A 15,893-nucleotide genomic window follows, 5' to 3' on the forward strand; every position below is an offset into this window, starting at 1 on the left:
TTTTTAAGAAAGGAGGTCAGGGCTCCTGCATATGATCTGGTAAGGGGGAGTTTGTCTTTAACAGACTGGGGATAATATGGCGCTTTCATGATTCAGGATACCTACTGTTATCACCAGCACCTCAGCGTAGTGTTTTTCTCTTTCAAGGCTCACAAATCTCATGCACGCTTTGAACAAGGATGTGCATCCGTCCAGCCTATAGATAAAAACGTGGCATGGATCACTATGATGGTATGATTAGAAAGATAAATTCTTTACAGTGTGAGGTAAGAGGCACAATTCCCAAACAGTGTTTTAGGGGGTTACATGATCACATTTAAGTGCAGCTGATGGTCTGAATACATACCAGCGCCGCCGGATAGTACAGGCTAGACTTTCTTTTTATATGTCCTGGGGTCCACAAAGGTATACAGGTTTAGTTAGATGTATGGCAAGCCTGTGGGAAAAGGTGGCATTTAGTAAGTGCTAAGCCGCTCAGGGTTAAAGACATTTACGAATTTAGTCCCAGATTTACCTTCCATATAATAAGTGCTGTTCCTAGACCGGGGTTCAGATGAGCAATTCTTTTGGTATATAATGGATTTTCCTCGTGGGATACAGGTCTAAGTGCCGTCTTCCCTCGGAGGTAGGTGACCCATAAAGGGGCTGGCTGATCTAGGGAAATAGATAGTCCGTCGTCTATCTTTATGATAGCACACACAGCTGGTATCACTTAAACAAAGGCGCGAACATGGCGCTATTTAATCGAAATGCCGAAAGTTACGAGGGAGAATCCAGTTGTCACCATTTGGCCGGTACACTTGGTCGGCGGAACCCCTGCTCCACAGAGACAGCTTTTCGTAATAAAGGTAAGCCCGCGAAACCGATGTTTTTATAGGAAAAACATAGGAATCCGGCATGGGCTTAAAATAACTGATGATACTACTCTGTCTTTTTCACTCTTTGGCCCTAGATCAGCCAGCCCCTTTATGGGACTAAATTCGTAAATGTCTTTAACCCTGAGCGGCTTAGCACTTACTAAATGCCACCTTTTCCCACAGGCTTGCCATACATCTAACTAAACCTGTATACCTTTGTGGACCCCAGGACATATAAAAAGAAAGTCTAGCCTGTACTATCCGGCGGCGCTGGTATGTATTCAGACCATCAGCTGCACTTAAATGTGATCATGTAACCCCCTAAAACACTGTTTGGGAATTGTGCCTCTTACCTCACACTGTAAAGAATTTATCTTTCTAATCATACCATCATAGTGATCCATGCCACGTTTTTATCTATAGGCTGGACGGATGCACATCCTTGTTCAAAGCGTGCATGAGATTTGTGAGCCTTGAAAGAGAAAAACACTACGCTGAGGTGCTGGTGATAACAGTAGGTATCCTGAATCATGAAAGCGCCATATTATCCCCAGCCTGTTAAAGACAAACTCCCCCTTACCAGATCATATGCAGGAGCCCTGACCTCCTTTCTTAAAAATTAGAGGGATGTCAAAAAGGGTTTTCTATACACCTATAGCGCTTAAGTTAAGTAGGGATATGGGTTACCGATTGAATTTCTGGCCCAAATAGAAACATCTGAGCAGTTGGAACTAGGATGACATTAATTTATCCCCCTTACAGGACCCGAACCGACTTGAAGTGTTGCCTACAAAAAACTGGCCCCAACTGCGTTAGGACATCTCTTGAATAGCTGAATAAAATACACCTACAGGTAAAAATATTGAGAGAAAAAGCGATAGTAAATTTGGGTTTAGCCTTCAACTAAGACCTCCATTGACTGAACCAGGATTAGCTTAACTATCTGCTCCTCGAGGACCAGGCTCCTGTCCTCATTTATAGGATCATGTGTGTACAAAAGAAAATAATTCTGGTATGTACCATGAACTATGTGAATGTGGCTGATACACAAAAAAAGGTTTTTAATATCTGTTTGAAAATGAAGATTGAGTGTTGTTGTAAATTGTGCTCTATGGTCCATTTGGTTAAGGCTATCTTGACGCCTTTATAGATTCCACGTAATAGGGAATCCCTCCCAGGGAGTGTTTCTAGAGGGTTTGACAGTGCACAGCAATCACCGGTCAAGTGTAGGAGCCTGGCTCCAAAGTTTATCAGAGGGTTAAAATCAAGTTTCCTGAACCTTAGTGATTTCATATGTCTAAGATGTTTTACTGCATATTAAATTGTAAAGAATATATGTTGTTAGCACAGAAGTACTCTCTGAAAAACATATACATTTAGATATAAGTAAAATGAAATTTGTTTTCGTTCTCTATCTTTCAGATTGCTTTTTCTCCTGTGCCCCCTCCCAGTATACTGCCCTTTGCCCTGACGAAGGTGTGGCCCCATTGGCCTGCCACCGAAACGCGCGTCGGCGTATGTCTCCAGGAAAATGGCTATTGTCCTTTTTACATCAGGACCCGTAGTCAAAACCATCTCCCTGGATTAAAACACCCCGATCTATACAACACGTTAAACCACCCTTGTGTTGTACTCGCCAGGATTAGATGAATGAATGTAGCATGAATGGTGAATGAGATTAAATAGGAAAGAGTGGGTAAAGATTGAAGTAAGTGAGTTAGAGCGTGTGTAGTGTGGCCGTTACTGGGTAGGATAGAATTTTCCTTACTATGTTGTTTGCTTATCTATGTCTGTCTTATTTATGATCTATATATACATGTGATACCTAAAAACTTTATATTTATATCATTGTTATCCTTAAAAATAAAAAAACATATATATTTTCAAATATGAATTGTATTGTTCATTCTTGATTTGACCATGTGACTGTTATGTGTTGTGTCAACCCCTAGGCTAATCACCCCTTCATACATATTTGTTGGACCCTCTGGTTAGGGCCTTTATATCCTAAGGCAGGGTGTTCTTCATATAATTGGAAAGAGAACTATGGCTTTGGATGGGGTTCTTCACAACAGTGAAGGGGTCAGGAATATGCTACGGGTGAGCAGGGAGGCTACAGAGTTACAGGTTGGCGTTGGAGGACCCTGCTGGTGTGAAGGGGTTTAGAGGCTGTATCGTGTATGGGGTGGAGGGGTTCAGGAACATTAAGAAGAGAAGTTGGTATGCATTTTTAATCTCCCCTATTAGTATACCTTCTGCACGAAAAATTTGATATCAATAATCTGTTGGGTTGAAATTCTTCTCCGGGGCTTTGGGAAGCGCTGGTGTTTTTTAATTCTTTCCTGAACGTCACTGTTGTTTTAGTGATGGAGATTAGAGCTGAGCTCGCCCTGCTGTGACATGACAGGCAGTTGTAGAATATTGATTCTAGTCTAGGACAATACGTTTTTTTTCCTCTCGGGTAAGACCCCCTTACAGTCCAGTTCTGTTTAGTCCTCCATAACTATGGTATTTCCCTAGCCACATATGTGAGTGTTCATGGGACAAAAGTAAATGATGCTGTGCGTAGGGTACATAGATTTCCTACTGCCCAATATGGCAAGTAATGCATCTTAGCCTTGACCAACTACATGATCTTTCCCTGGGACCTCCTCCTCGAAACTAGTTTCATCATTGAATGGTAGTGTCCTTCCTTTTGTCCCCAGTTGGTCTCCCCCCCTCCCTGCTAGAGTTAAACCCGCCACCTCCATTGCTGGCTGTCCAGTAGCAGTAATAACTTGTCTGACCTGTAACTTCTTACTCTAGAAGCCTTCAAAACCAGAACGTGCCATTAAGATGCTTTTTTCCCTGATGTAAAGACTGTAAACTTAACAAAAAATGTCTTTCAGTGGCCCAGGAGCATTCCCACCCAGACACCTGTAGGCCAGTTGTTGTCTGCAGCTCAGATCAGTTGAAGAGCCAGGTCTTGAGGCTCTTCCTGAAGGTGTGCAGAGTAGGGGAGCGTCTGATGCCGACTGAGAGCTCGTACTTAAGAGAAGGCTCTTCTGCCTTCTCTGCGGATGTGTGGAGTCTGTGCAAGGGCAAGGTAGGCGGAGCGGAGGTTCCTTTAGGGTACGTGGAAGGAGACTCTCTTGTTGAGGTATTTGTGTCTGATGTTGTGGAGGGATTTGTAGGCGTAGGTGAGTAGCTTGATAGTTACTCTCTGCTTGACAGGGAGCCAGTGGAGGTCTCGTATGTGCTGGGTCATGTGCTTTTGTCGTGGGGTTGCGAGGAGGAGTCTGGCTGCAGTGTTCTGGATGGTTTGGGGCTTGTGTAGCAGGGTTCAGTTGATTCCGGCATAGAAGGCTTTCCAGTAGTCCAGTCTGCTGGTCACAAGTGCGTGGGTGACTGTCTTTCTGCATTTGGGGTGGGTGGGTCCACTTGAAGGTCTTGCAGAGGATATTTAAGCAGGTGGAGGCGACATTGTTGATCTGGCGGGTCATGGTGAGGGCAGAGTCTAGGATGATGCAGAGGTTTCGGGCGTGGTCTGATGGAGTCAGTGGTTTTCCGAGGTCGGAAGGCCACCAGGTGTTGTCCCAGGCGGTGGAGGAGAGGATGAGGACCTCTGTCTTCTCAGAGTTGAGCTTCAGGCAGCTATTGTTCATCCAGGGCGTTCCTGTGGTTTTCCTGTTCCTCAAGAGTTTTTTTTGAGGCGTCCGCAGTAGCGCCTGGCTTCTTGGAGGTAGGTGGTGAATTAGGTGGCCTTCAGGGGGCGTTGTTTGATGGGGTGGCGGGGGGGGGGGAGCTTGTCTGCGCAGCTGGAGATCCAGCGGTGTAGTTCTTTGGCTGCGGAGTTAGTGTCGGTCATGGCGGAGGGGGGGGTAGTGGAGGAGGGTGGAGTTGAGATGTTCCTCTGTGATCTTATTCCTCTTTGTGGCGGGCGCGGGGCAGGTTTGAGTGCTGTGGTGGTGTTGAAGGTGAATTGTACGCAGTGGTGGTCTGTCCCGAGGGGCTGCGTGGTGTGGCTGAAGTGAATGTTTGTCCCTCCTGCGAAGATGGGGTCGAGGGTGTGTCTGGCTCAGTGGGTGGGGGTGGTGACGAGCTGCTTCAGTCCGAGGTTGTCAGAGGGTGGTGGAGTCGAGGTCGCTGTGGTTGTCAAGGTGGAAGTTAGGGTCTCCGATGAGAATGTAGTCCGTGGCAGCGATGGCGTGGGGTACAACGAGGTCGGCAGTGGTGGTGCGGGAGGAGGCGCGAGGCCTGGGTGGTCCGTAGACGAGGGTCCCGCGCAGCTTGGTTCTGGGGCTGGTCTGGAAGTGGAGGTGCTCTGTGTTGGAGAGGGGGTTGCTGGTGCTGGAGAGTCGGAGTGAGCTCTTGTGTGTGATGGCAAGTCCTCCTCCTGGGCAGTGGGGGCGGTCCTTTCTTTGGATCTTGTATCCGTCTGGGATGGCAGTCGCGATTTCGGGGGCGGAGGTGGCGTTGGTCCATGTTTCTGATAAGACGACTTCTAGCGAGAGGGTGTTAAGCAGGTCCCAGATCTCCATGGTGTGTCTGTGTAGGGATCGCACGTTGAGGAGAATGCACGTCAGGGCTTCGGTGATGTGTGGGTTCTTGAGTGGAGTGGGGGCTGTTGATGGTGAGGGATTGTCGACAGGAGGGCGGCGGAGTTGTAGCGGTGGGGTGTCATAGATCCAGGGTGCTGGCTGCGGATGGGTGCAGACAGGCCTGCCTTTGGCACAACTGCCATTAAGTTGATGCAGGGGTAGGAAAGGGCAGCTGGGAGGCGGTAACTGGCAGGGGGTGGGGGTGAGAGGCCGCGGGGGCAGCAGCGGCGGGAACAGCACAGAGACAGAAAATGACTAAGTGAGCAGAGAGGACACTGGTACAAAAGGTACAATAAAAGACAGAGATAAGGCAGAAAAAGGGCGCAGGAGAGACAGAAAACCGAATATGGCCATGAACGGTATAAGTACAGCCTTACAGGATAACATCTGAAGCTTTGGGCCCAGTTGCTATCAAAACTGTAAAATTACTCAGAAGCTCATAGAAGTCTAACATACATTTAATGTAAAAAATAGAAAGCATAAAAAGTATTCTAAGTGCAGATTGCAGTTTCAACGAAAAAGTGCTTAGTGTCTGCCTGGTTGGTGCATATTATGCTACCGTCTATATATTTCAATCAATCAATCAGCAAAATTTGTAAAGCGCGCTACTCACCTGCTAGGGTCTCAAGGCGCTGGGAGGAGGGGGAGACGCTACTGCTCAAACAGCCAGGTCTTGAGTTGCTTCCTGAAGGAGAGATGGTCCTGGGTCAGCCGAAGGTGGGCGGGGAGGGAGTTCCATGTCTTGGCCACCAGGTAGGAGAAGGATCTTCCTCCAGCGGTAGTTCTGCGGATTCGTTGGGCGAGGCTGGCGGATCGAAGCTGGCGGGTGGGTGTGTAGAATGTGAGGCGGCTGTTGAGGTATTTGGGGCCCGTGTCGTGGAGAGCCTTGTGTGCGTGGGTGAGGAGCCTGAACGTGATCCTCTTGCTGACTGGGAGCCAGTGCAGGTCTCTCAGATGGGCAGAGATGTGGTCGTGGCGGGGGATGTCCAGGATGAGTCGTGCATAAGCGTTCTGTATGTGCTGGAGTCTTTTCTGGAGTTTGGCTGTGGTTCCCGCGTAGAGGGTGTTCCCGTAGTCCAGTCGGCTGGTGACGAGGGCCTGGGTGACCGTCTTCCTGGTTTTGGTGGGGATCCACCGGAAGATCTTACGGAGCATTCGCAGGGTGTTGAAACAGGATGACAAGACGGCGTTGACTTGTTTGGTCATTGTGAGCGAGGAGTCCAGGATGAAGCCCAGGTTGCGTGCATGGTCCGTTGGCTTGGGGGCGGAGCCCAGGGCCGAGGGCCACCAGGAGTCTTCCCAGGCAGAGGGGGAAGGTCCCAGGATGAGGACTTCTGCCTTGTCTGAGTTCAGTTTCAGACAGCTGAGCTTCATCCATTCCGCGACGTCTTTCAATTCTTCCTGGAGGCTGGTTCTGGCGGTGGTGGTGTCGTCAGCGTAGGAGATGAGATTTCCACTCTACTTTTATATACCTTTTCTCAATACAACAAGCGTAGGACAGAACACATGATCAAATAGGAACTTCTTAGTGACATTAACAAGCAGATGCATTGCTCTTCTTGTAGTAAGAATGCCAGAAGGCATAGAAGAAAGATGCAGTGAGTTATGGTAAAAGACGGATTCTACTAAATCTGCAGTTCTCTTTTTGTTGCGCCGGCTTCAGAATGTTGCTGCTATACTTGAATAGTCAGGCTACATGCACAGATTACACTTGGGGATGACAATATGGCAGGGCATTTTGAAATGCATGTAAATGTGCAATAATGCTGATGCTCTCTTAGTCCTTCAAGCAGATAGAAAAACAGATTGACCGATGTTAATACAGATGGATGGGTGCAGGCGAAAAATCTACACATTTAATCTTAGTGCTACACATTTAATCTTAGTACTATTTGCTGTCCTTTTTTTCACACTGAGTTTAGTTCTTTTTTTACATGTGTGAACAGGCCATGTTATTTTTTTTAAGATCGAGCACAACACAACCGCTCGCTGCTGGGTTTCCAGTTTCAGTGCTATAGTATTAGCACATTTGGCATAAATGACAGTGCCAACAGAGGATATTGCCCAGTAGTCGCTGCCCGCCATAGGAACCAATTAGTGTTGGAGGTTTGGCCACCAGCACTAATTTGGGACTATGAGTTATTGTTTCCACAGGGTCTGGTGGCTTTATTCTGGACTAATGCTTTCTATCCAGACACCTGTGTTTAACTTCATGGCCACGGGTTCAAATCTCGGTGGGTTCACTCAGCCGTTCATATTTTCAAGGGCTGTGAAATGAGTCTCATTTGGCTGGGTGATTATAAACCCCTTCTGGTTAAATTGCCCCAAAGGTGAATGTGGGCTTTACAAAAACACTTTTTGTTATTTTTCATCATCCTCATTTAACATAAAGTAAGGGAGAAAAAGGTAACGATCGGGAAAATTAAGAGAAAGATAAGGAAATTGGCACAAATAGAGAAAGCAGGAATGCAAAAGAACCCGTACGAGTGATAAAGCATATGGAAGGACTGGTTGGTGTAATAGTCACAAAATGGAATCAAGACTGGAGAACCTTGATACTCTGCAACCGTGGCAGTGCTGATGCAGGCTCCTACCAAAACTTGAGCACCTTCCCTGGTTTCGTTTTTTTTTATTGTTTAACAGATTAAACACTGCTTGCACCCCAAGGAAAAACCCAACAGAAGCTACCTAGACTTAACAGGCACCATTGCACGTGAAATGGCCTAGTAGGATGTTTTGCTCCTAATAGTTGTAGCATTGATGGTCTCCTCTTGTGATTTTATTAATAAATATGCCTTCTAATGGACACTAAACCGGTCTTCTATATTACCCTGTGTTTTTACTTCCAGAATAGAGAGAAGATGCCCTACCACTAATAGTGCTTTTGTAAAGGTGTTTTGTATGGAATACGTTGGGGAGAGGACAGCGAGAAGCTTGATAAGCCCAGGGTTGACAGATGGCCAAGGTGAGCAGAGTAAGATGAGGCTGTTGAGTCTGCACTGAGAGGGGACTTGAATTCCTGTCCCTAAGTGAGGAGCAAGTAAACTCGGTGGTCCCTTCTCGTGCGAGTCATCTGCCTTGTGGAAAAGGGCAAAAAGCGCAGTCTGGAATGATGATGCCTCCGCTCTGTGGTAGATGATGTTAGTGTTTTGCAGTAACTTGAACTTGCTCCACTGATCTTAGAATTCACCCTGTTTCTTCGTTTTCAGACTACAATTATGGCTGTGGAGTTTGATGGAGGAGTTGTCATTGGTGCTGACTCTCGAACCACCACTGGGTAAGAAGTGAGCTTTGTTGAATGATATTAGGCATAAGTTATTTCTATATAATGTATTCCTGCTTGCATTCTAGAGCAGTGGTTCTTAATCTGTGGTCTGCGGACCTCTTTGGGTCCTCAATGCCTACTCAGGGGCGTCTGCGACTGCTTAGAAAATTAAATATTAGCACATTTTACATCAATAAAGAAGCAACATTGAAAATGTAAAAACTTACTGTAACTCCAACCTTTTCATTAACATTAAAACTGTTATAATGTTCAAGCTCCAAAGGTTACCCATTCATAGGAAGTACTCGGACCACCTTTCATGCTGCAAGCCTTTTATTGGATGGGCAATGCCATTATGCATGCTGAATCTGGGATGTTCCGCACCTGCACACTATCGACCCTCCGCGCCTCTGAAGAAGAAATCATTTTCGAAACGCGTCGGGCAGAAGGAGAAACTGCTGTTTACAGGATCTAAACCTGGACTCTGCCCATTCCAATAAAAGGCTCGCAGCTTGAAAGGTGGTCCAAGTGCTTCCTATGAATGAACCTTTGGAGCTTGAATTAATACGCGGCTGCCCAGCCGCGAGGAATGCACCACCCTGTAAATCCCTGAGGGGAGAGTTCAGGGCGATATTTATTGAACTGGCATTGTGGGGCCATCGTCATGGATAAGGACAGGTCTGTGTTTCGAGGCCCATACAGAGCCTTCTTACGTGCAGAAATTGGGTGTGCAACCATTTGTCAAATGTCAAATGCTTTTATATAGCGCACTTATCACCAAAAGAGGTCTCAAGGCGCTCTGCGGGAAATCTAATCAGCAACTACGTGTCCAAGCATGCACGGCACAAGTTTCATTTGGACTGCCCAATCAGGGCGTGCCATTACGTATGCTAAATCTAGGATGTGCCACCCCTGCACACTGTCGACCATCCGCGCCTCTGAAGAAGAAATCATTTTCGAAACGCTTCAGAGGGAGAAATTGCTGTTTACGTGTGCTTATATACTTCAATAAAGCTTTCTAAACTTAAAGAATCTAAACCTGGACTCTACACATACCAGTAAAAGGCTTGCAGCTTGAAAGGTGGTCCGAGTGCTTCCTATGAATGGGTAACCTTTTGGAGATTGAATTAAATATTTAATCATTTGGCTATTTGATTAAACACATTTTTAGGTCTCACGTCAGGCATGTGCTGTCTCTTCAACATATATTGTATTAAGGGCTTACATCCCAGCCTTTACTTTCCATTGGTTGGCGTCTTCGGTACTCTCACTCCCTTTGTGTTCATTGGCAGCCGGCTGGTTTTATTTTGCCGGCTAGTCTCGCTCCAGGCAGATTTGGAAGGATTTGTATTTACAATATTTAGATTGAATACAGCCACGCCCCATGATTTTGGTTTCTTGTGGGGGTTTTTTCTTCCTCTACACGCACACCATATATCATATGAATCCCTCCACACAGTGTCACCCAATGCCACTTTTCAACACTCCCCACCACTACCTTCTTGACCTTGCTCCCCATTACAACGCTCTGTGCCATTACACTTTACAACACTGTGCCACTCCTGTACAACACTGTGCCACTCCTGTACAACACTGTGCCACTCCTGTACAACACTGTGCCACTCCTGTACAACACTGTGCCACTCCTGTACAACACTGTGCCACTCCTGTACAACACTGTGCCACTCCTGTACAACACTGTGCCACTCCTGTACAACACTGTGCCACTCCTGTACAACACTGTGCCACTCCACTCTACAACAGACTGTGCCTCTCCACTTTTCGACACTTTATGCCACTCTGTGCCACTTTACACCACTCACTTTTAGCCATGCTGAAAAGCAGGCATGCTGGTGTAGAACATGGCTAAACACATTGGCAAAGCCAATACCTCGAACATAGTCAAAACTATTGGCTTTACCAATGCTTGTGATTTGAGGTTTATTACTTTGAAATTGCTCAGGCTAGAGTCCCCGGTATATCTCAGTAAAGGTCCCCAGATTCCAACATTGATTCAGAAGGAGTCCCCGGTTTCCAGTAATCGTACTGTATTGTTTTTGCATTTATATAGCGCATACTACCCCTGACGAGGCGTCCAATCGCTTTTTCGTAAAGTGGCACGCTACTCTGGAACACATAAAGGATTTGTGCTGAATTAGTATAGTGAAATATGAAAGTAATTTGAGTGATGGATATTCGTTATTTGGATTGAGAAGGATAGCAGAGGGCTAGAAGAGGGAAAACGTTGCATTTATATAGCTCTTGCTTTCCTTGATGAGGTGTTGAATTGATTTTTAGGCAGGTTGCACGCTACTCTGGAACCTATAAAGTATTAGTATAGTGAAATGAGTGGACATGTTAGTCTGTTATTTGGATTGAAAAGGATAGTGAATGGATGGAAGAGGGAAGGATTTAGACTTTTTGTTTGTTTTGGAGGTCATAGCAGTAGGAAGAGGCTTGGAATGAGTAAAAGGGATGGGAAGGAGAACAGTCAGAGGGAAGGGTGTAGAAACTCTTTTTTGGGGGGGGTCGGTGTAGTAGAAGAGGTATGAGATGATGCAAGGAGGGAAGAGTCCAGAAAGGGTTATTTTGGTATTAGTGGTATGGGTTTGGGATTCATGAGAGAAATTGCGAGGAGGTAGAGGATATATTGATAGAGGTATAGGGTGAGAAATATTCCGGTAGTTAAGTAATCATTGATGATTCTTCTTACTGGAGTAGCAACAAAGGTTGTTAGAAGAATTGTCTTGAAAGTTTGCAGTGGACACGTATCAGAAAGCTACCGGCAGGCCTGCTTGCTCTGACCAGGTATATAAATTCATTGTGTGAAATGTGTTGTAAGGAACGGAGAGCTGGGTTAGAGTATTCTTTGATTGTTGTTTTGGAAAAGGGTCAGCGCTGGTACTTTCTTTGTTTTAAGTATGAGTCCACCTTGTCTGCTTTGTCAGTTTGTCTGCAAACTCTTGAGTAATGGGATGAGCTCCTTCTAGGCAATTTGGTTTACGAATTTCATTGAGTATTTTATAGAATTCTTTATTTGCACATTTAGCATCTTGAATTCGGTCTGAATAGTACCTTTTCTTTGCTTTTTGATAGCTGCCTTTGTATAGTCTGTTATTTTTCTGTATGCAAAGTTTGTCATGATTGGTGTTTGTCTTGAGCCAGGCACGTTGCAGCTTTCTAATTTGTTGTTTTATGCCTTTCTATCTCTGTATTTCTCCATGGTGCTTGTTTTCTTTTTTTGTTGTGTGGTTTTGAGTGCTATCAGGATATCAAAAGCTTCCTGTAGCCACTCATGTCGTTTTTTTAACAGAATGTATTGTTTCTAGCTCTGTACTGGAGGTTAGTTGTGTTTCTAAGTGTTCCAAATTGAGTTTGTTCCATGGTCAATAGGTTGATGCATGCATGTGGTTTTAGGTTCGATTCTTAGTGTTTTATGTTGGAAAGAAAGCAAATGGTGACCGGAGTTAAAGTTTGAAAGGTAACTAGTTCATTTTTAGCAAAAATGACATCTAGGATGTGTCCTACGTTGTGTGTGGGTTTCTATGCTGAACCTTTACCTTCTATGAGGAGTAAAAGCTGGTAAAATATTTTGTGTCTGGTTGGTCCCATCTGTGGTCTCCTCGCTCATTGTTTGTCTGTGGAGTCCTGAAAAGAATGAGCAGGATGTTTATCAGAATACTGCTACCTCTCAGGCTGCTTAAGTGTATCACAGTTACGTAGATTTTTAACTTTTTTTTTTTTAAACTCTGGTCGCCGAGATGCATTCTGTGTTTTAGCTTTGTTTTTATCCCAACGCTTTTTTGAAGACTGTCTGCTTGGTAAATGCGGCATGAGATTTGACTATTGGGATGACCCAACCCCATACCCTAGTACTTACTATATGTTAGCAAGCTGGCCATAGTGCATTCACGAATGCACTCCCGTCTGAGTGTGCAAGCCTGTAAAAGGTTATGAAAATAAAACTAGACATCGTGTTCTCAGTTGTGCGCCCCTGGAATGAGATGTGCAGACTGCAGGGTGACAGTTTCTATCAGAAATATTTGCGTGCACAGCACATTCTCGCATTAAGGTAAGCGTGCGAACCATCGCTAAAAAAAGATGCTAAAATAAAACGAAATGTAAAATTACATTCTCTCGAACCACCTGCTGTGGTACCTCTTCTCCAATTCTTATCCCCAAGTCCTGTCAAAGAATCTTGTATTGTGCTTTTAATCCACATAGTTGGGATTCAGCTAATCACTTAGCTTTGTCAACACACATTAATTTAGTAGTATGGGCACTTAAAGACTAATAGCTGCACTCCCAAACTCTATCTCAAGTAAATTCACGATATCCTTTTCCTCTGAGTAGTGCAGTTAAGTTTCCCTGGTAGATGCTGTCATGGCCAGATCTTGGAAAGCTGACTCATGGATGTGCAAGATTTTTTGTGGTATCAGCCAGTGTCAGTGTGGCAGCGTATGGTCAAACAAAACCTGGGCACCTGTTGTAGAACTTAATAATGAGTTTGATGGAGCTTCAAAAGTAACGTGTGAGTGAAGTGCCTCTCAGTTTCACACATCAATTAACTGTAAGTGTTGAATGGCCTGATACAACTAACTCTGTTCATGGAAGGTATGTGTGAGGTGTTGCTCTATTTAGGTCTGGGGTCTGCATGATGTTAGAATATCCACCTACATTTACCTTTGCCTCCAGGTAAGCCCTGAAACAATATGGAGTAAGTTTGCATAAAGTTTTTTTTTTCTCATTAGGGCTACAAGTTTGAAGCAGACTTAAATGATCAGACCTTAATTCCTGTTTGAGGCCTAGTATTCTGCCTTCTCTATCATTGTATTGCCCCTGTACCTCAAATGATAGGTTGATCTCTTTTCAGAAAAATGGTAACCCCTTTACTTGTATTATTTGCATAAGAATGTTCTTGAAACTAATAACAAGGAGTGCAGCTGATGTGCATTTGTGTTTAGAACAATATAATGTTGATACCTTTTTGAAGTGTCACCATTTCAAAAGTGAGCGTTGTTTCATAGGAGAATTGGTACCTGCTATTTGGTTATCACATTAGTTGGGTTAATTAATTAAAAAATTAAGCTACTTAGAAAGTCGCTGCTATTACCAATAGGATCATAGAAATGAGATCAGTCCTCTCGCTCTCTGTGAATCATTTTAGAGTCCATTCACTAAAGTCATATATCTAATCCAAAAATTGCAATTGACCGAATTTCTCCAGCTCATCCTAAAAAAATAACTGCTCAAACAAGACCATGCGATGGCCTCCATGCCACCACAGTGCTACTAATGTTAGTAATTAAGAAAACACTGTTTGCAACAATGTACAGCATATGATGTTACTGCTCGTGATATACATTTGACATCTTTACATGTTTGTAACTAAGTGGGATACGAAGATGCTAAACAGGTAAATATCTAGCGAGTAGAACAAGGTCATAATGCGCCATTTAAAATGTGACAAAGCCGGATTTGACCTAGCCCATTCAGACAATGCATTGTGCGATTCCGATCTCTTGACTCTTCCTCAAACACTTTAGTCTCTACTAGCCCTTTGCGTTCTCTTTGCCCCTGGCATGCTTCTCAATGCGCCCCTGTCCAAGCGTTGTCCAGTGTTGCTGTAAGTTGCTTGTCATTGCACAGGAAAGAGATGCATTTAAAAGCCTCATCTATGCGGAATGATTTCTATCCTCTGAAACAATACGTCTTTGAAGCCGCACATTGTAACAAGGTTGCAGGTTGTTCAAAACTCTGCCGCCAGACTCCTGCTGGGGATATCTCGCAGGTGTAGTGTGCGTGCTCACTTGTGCTCTTTGCACTGGCTCCCGGTGGAGTCCCGAATAAACCTCAAAACACTGGCTATTTATCATAGGGCCCTATATGGCTTGGATTTTACCTACCTTCAGAAGAGGTTCGCTTTCTATAACCTTGCGAGACAGTTGTGTTCATCCTCCCAACTTTTGATGTAGACCCCTAGGTGGGAGTTTCTTTGTGCGTAAAGCTGCCCTGCCATTGAATGCTTCACCCTTGGCATTGCGCAGTATTCAAGATTCTGTTATCTTTAAAAAAAAAAAAAAAGCTAAAAGCCTTTCTCTTTTAATAGTGCTTTGGTTTGTGGTTCCTTTTCCCAAAAGTACGCGCCGGGACACTCTGAGTATCTGTGCGCTTTATAAATTGATATAACATAACAGGGTGGCAATCTTGTTAGACCATGATCCTCTCCCCATTAAATTGAATATCCTGCTGGAAAAAAGTGGACTCTCGTCAATACATCTGCTGTCTGACACCCACAACATCTTGGTGGACACCCAGTATGGGTTCAGAACAGGCAGGTCAACTAGTGACCAATGCCTTAACCTATACCTTCTTACTGCTAAGTACACCAAGACGACTGATGGCTCCATATACATGGGGTTCATGGACTTAGCAGCGGCTTTCGATAATGTCAACAGAGCCAAACTATGGTCACTCATGTCCAACCTGGGAATTGACCCGGATCTTATTAACATCTTGAGGGAGCTACATTGGAACACCACTGCCAAGGTCCGCTATAGTGCGGGGGGTGAGTACTGATCCCTTCCCGTGCTCGGGCGGGGTGAGGCAGGGGTGTATCTTGGCGCCATTCCTGTTCTCCCTTTATATAAATGGCCTGGAGAGTGCCCTGATAGCACTGGGAACTGACTGCCCAAAGGTGGGCTCGCGTCATCTGCCGGTACTCTTGTACGCCGATGACTCGGTCCTCCTAGCACGAACGGCTGTTGGCCTGCAGCTCTTAATCAAGGGTTTCTCTGATTTCATGAGGAATGGGACGTTGGTCCCCAGAGCAGGTGATGACATTGTATAGATCAGTCAGCATCTCAAAGACCATCTACGGAGCCGAAGTGTGGGGTTTCAGGGATGCACAACCAATACAAAGAGAGGAAGATAAATTCCTAAAGCTTCCGCTGAGCATCCCCGCAGCAATAACACACGAGGAGCTGGGAACCATATACATAGCCGACCTGATCAGACTGAGACCTATACTGGCCTGGCTCAAAATTTGGTCAAACCCCAATGTGGAATTATCCAGACAGATCATCCAGGATTGCCTGATGAAAGAGAAATGGCTTCAAATCCCCTGGCTGAAATATGTCAAAGATACCTTGGGGGATATTGACGAACAAAGGCTATTTCTGGACCCCTCCA

At 45.0% G+C, this 15,893-nt stretch overlaps 1 protein-coding gene across 1 annotated transcript in view; it reads left to right on the forward strand.

Moving 5' to 3' along the window:
- Positions 1 to 15,893, forward strand: part of PSMB6 (proteasome 20S subunit beta 6) — a 53,823-nt gene that overhangs the window by 4,120 nt on the left and 33,810 nt on the right. Inside the window, exon 2 of the mRNA XM_086946227.1 lies at positions 8,647 to 8,714. Within this exon, the coding sequence (XP_086802353.1) occupies positions 8,647 to 8,714 (68 nt within the window). The remainder of the gene's footprint in view (positions 1 to 8,646; positions 8,715 to 15,893) is intronic.

The sequence above is a fragment of the Lissotriton vulgaris genome, chromosome 12, assembly GCF_964263255.1.
Source record: "Lissotriton vulgaris chromosome 12, aLisVul1.2, whole genome shotgun sequence".
In the NCBI taxonomy this organism is placed as follows: Eukaryota; Metazoa; Chordata; class Amphibia; order Caudata; family Salamandridae; genus Lissotriton; species Lissotriton vulgaris.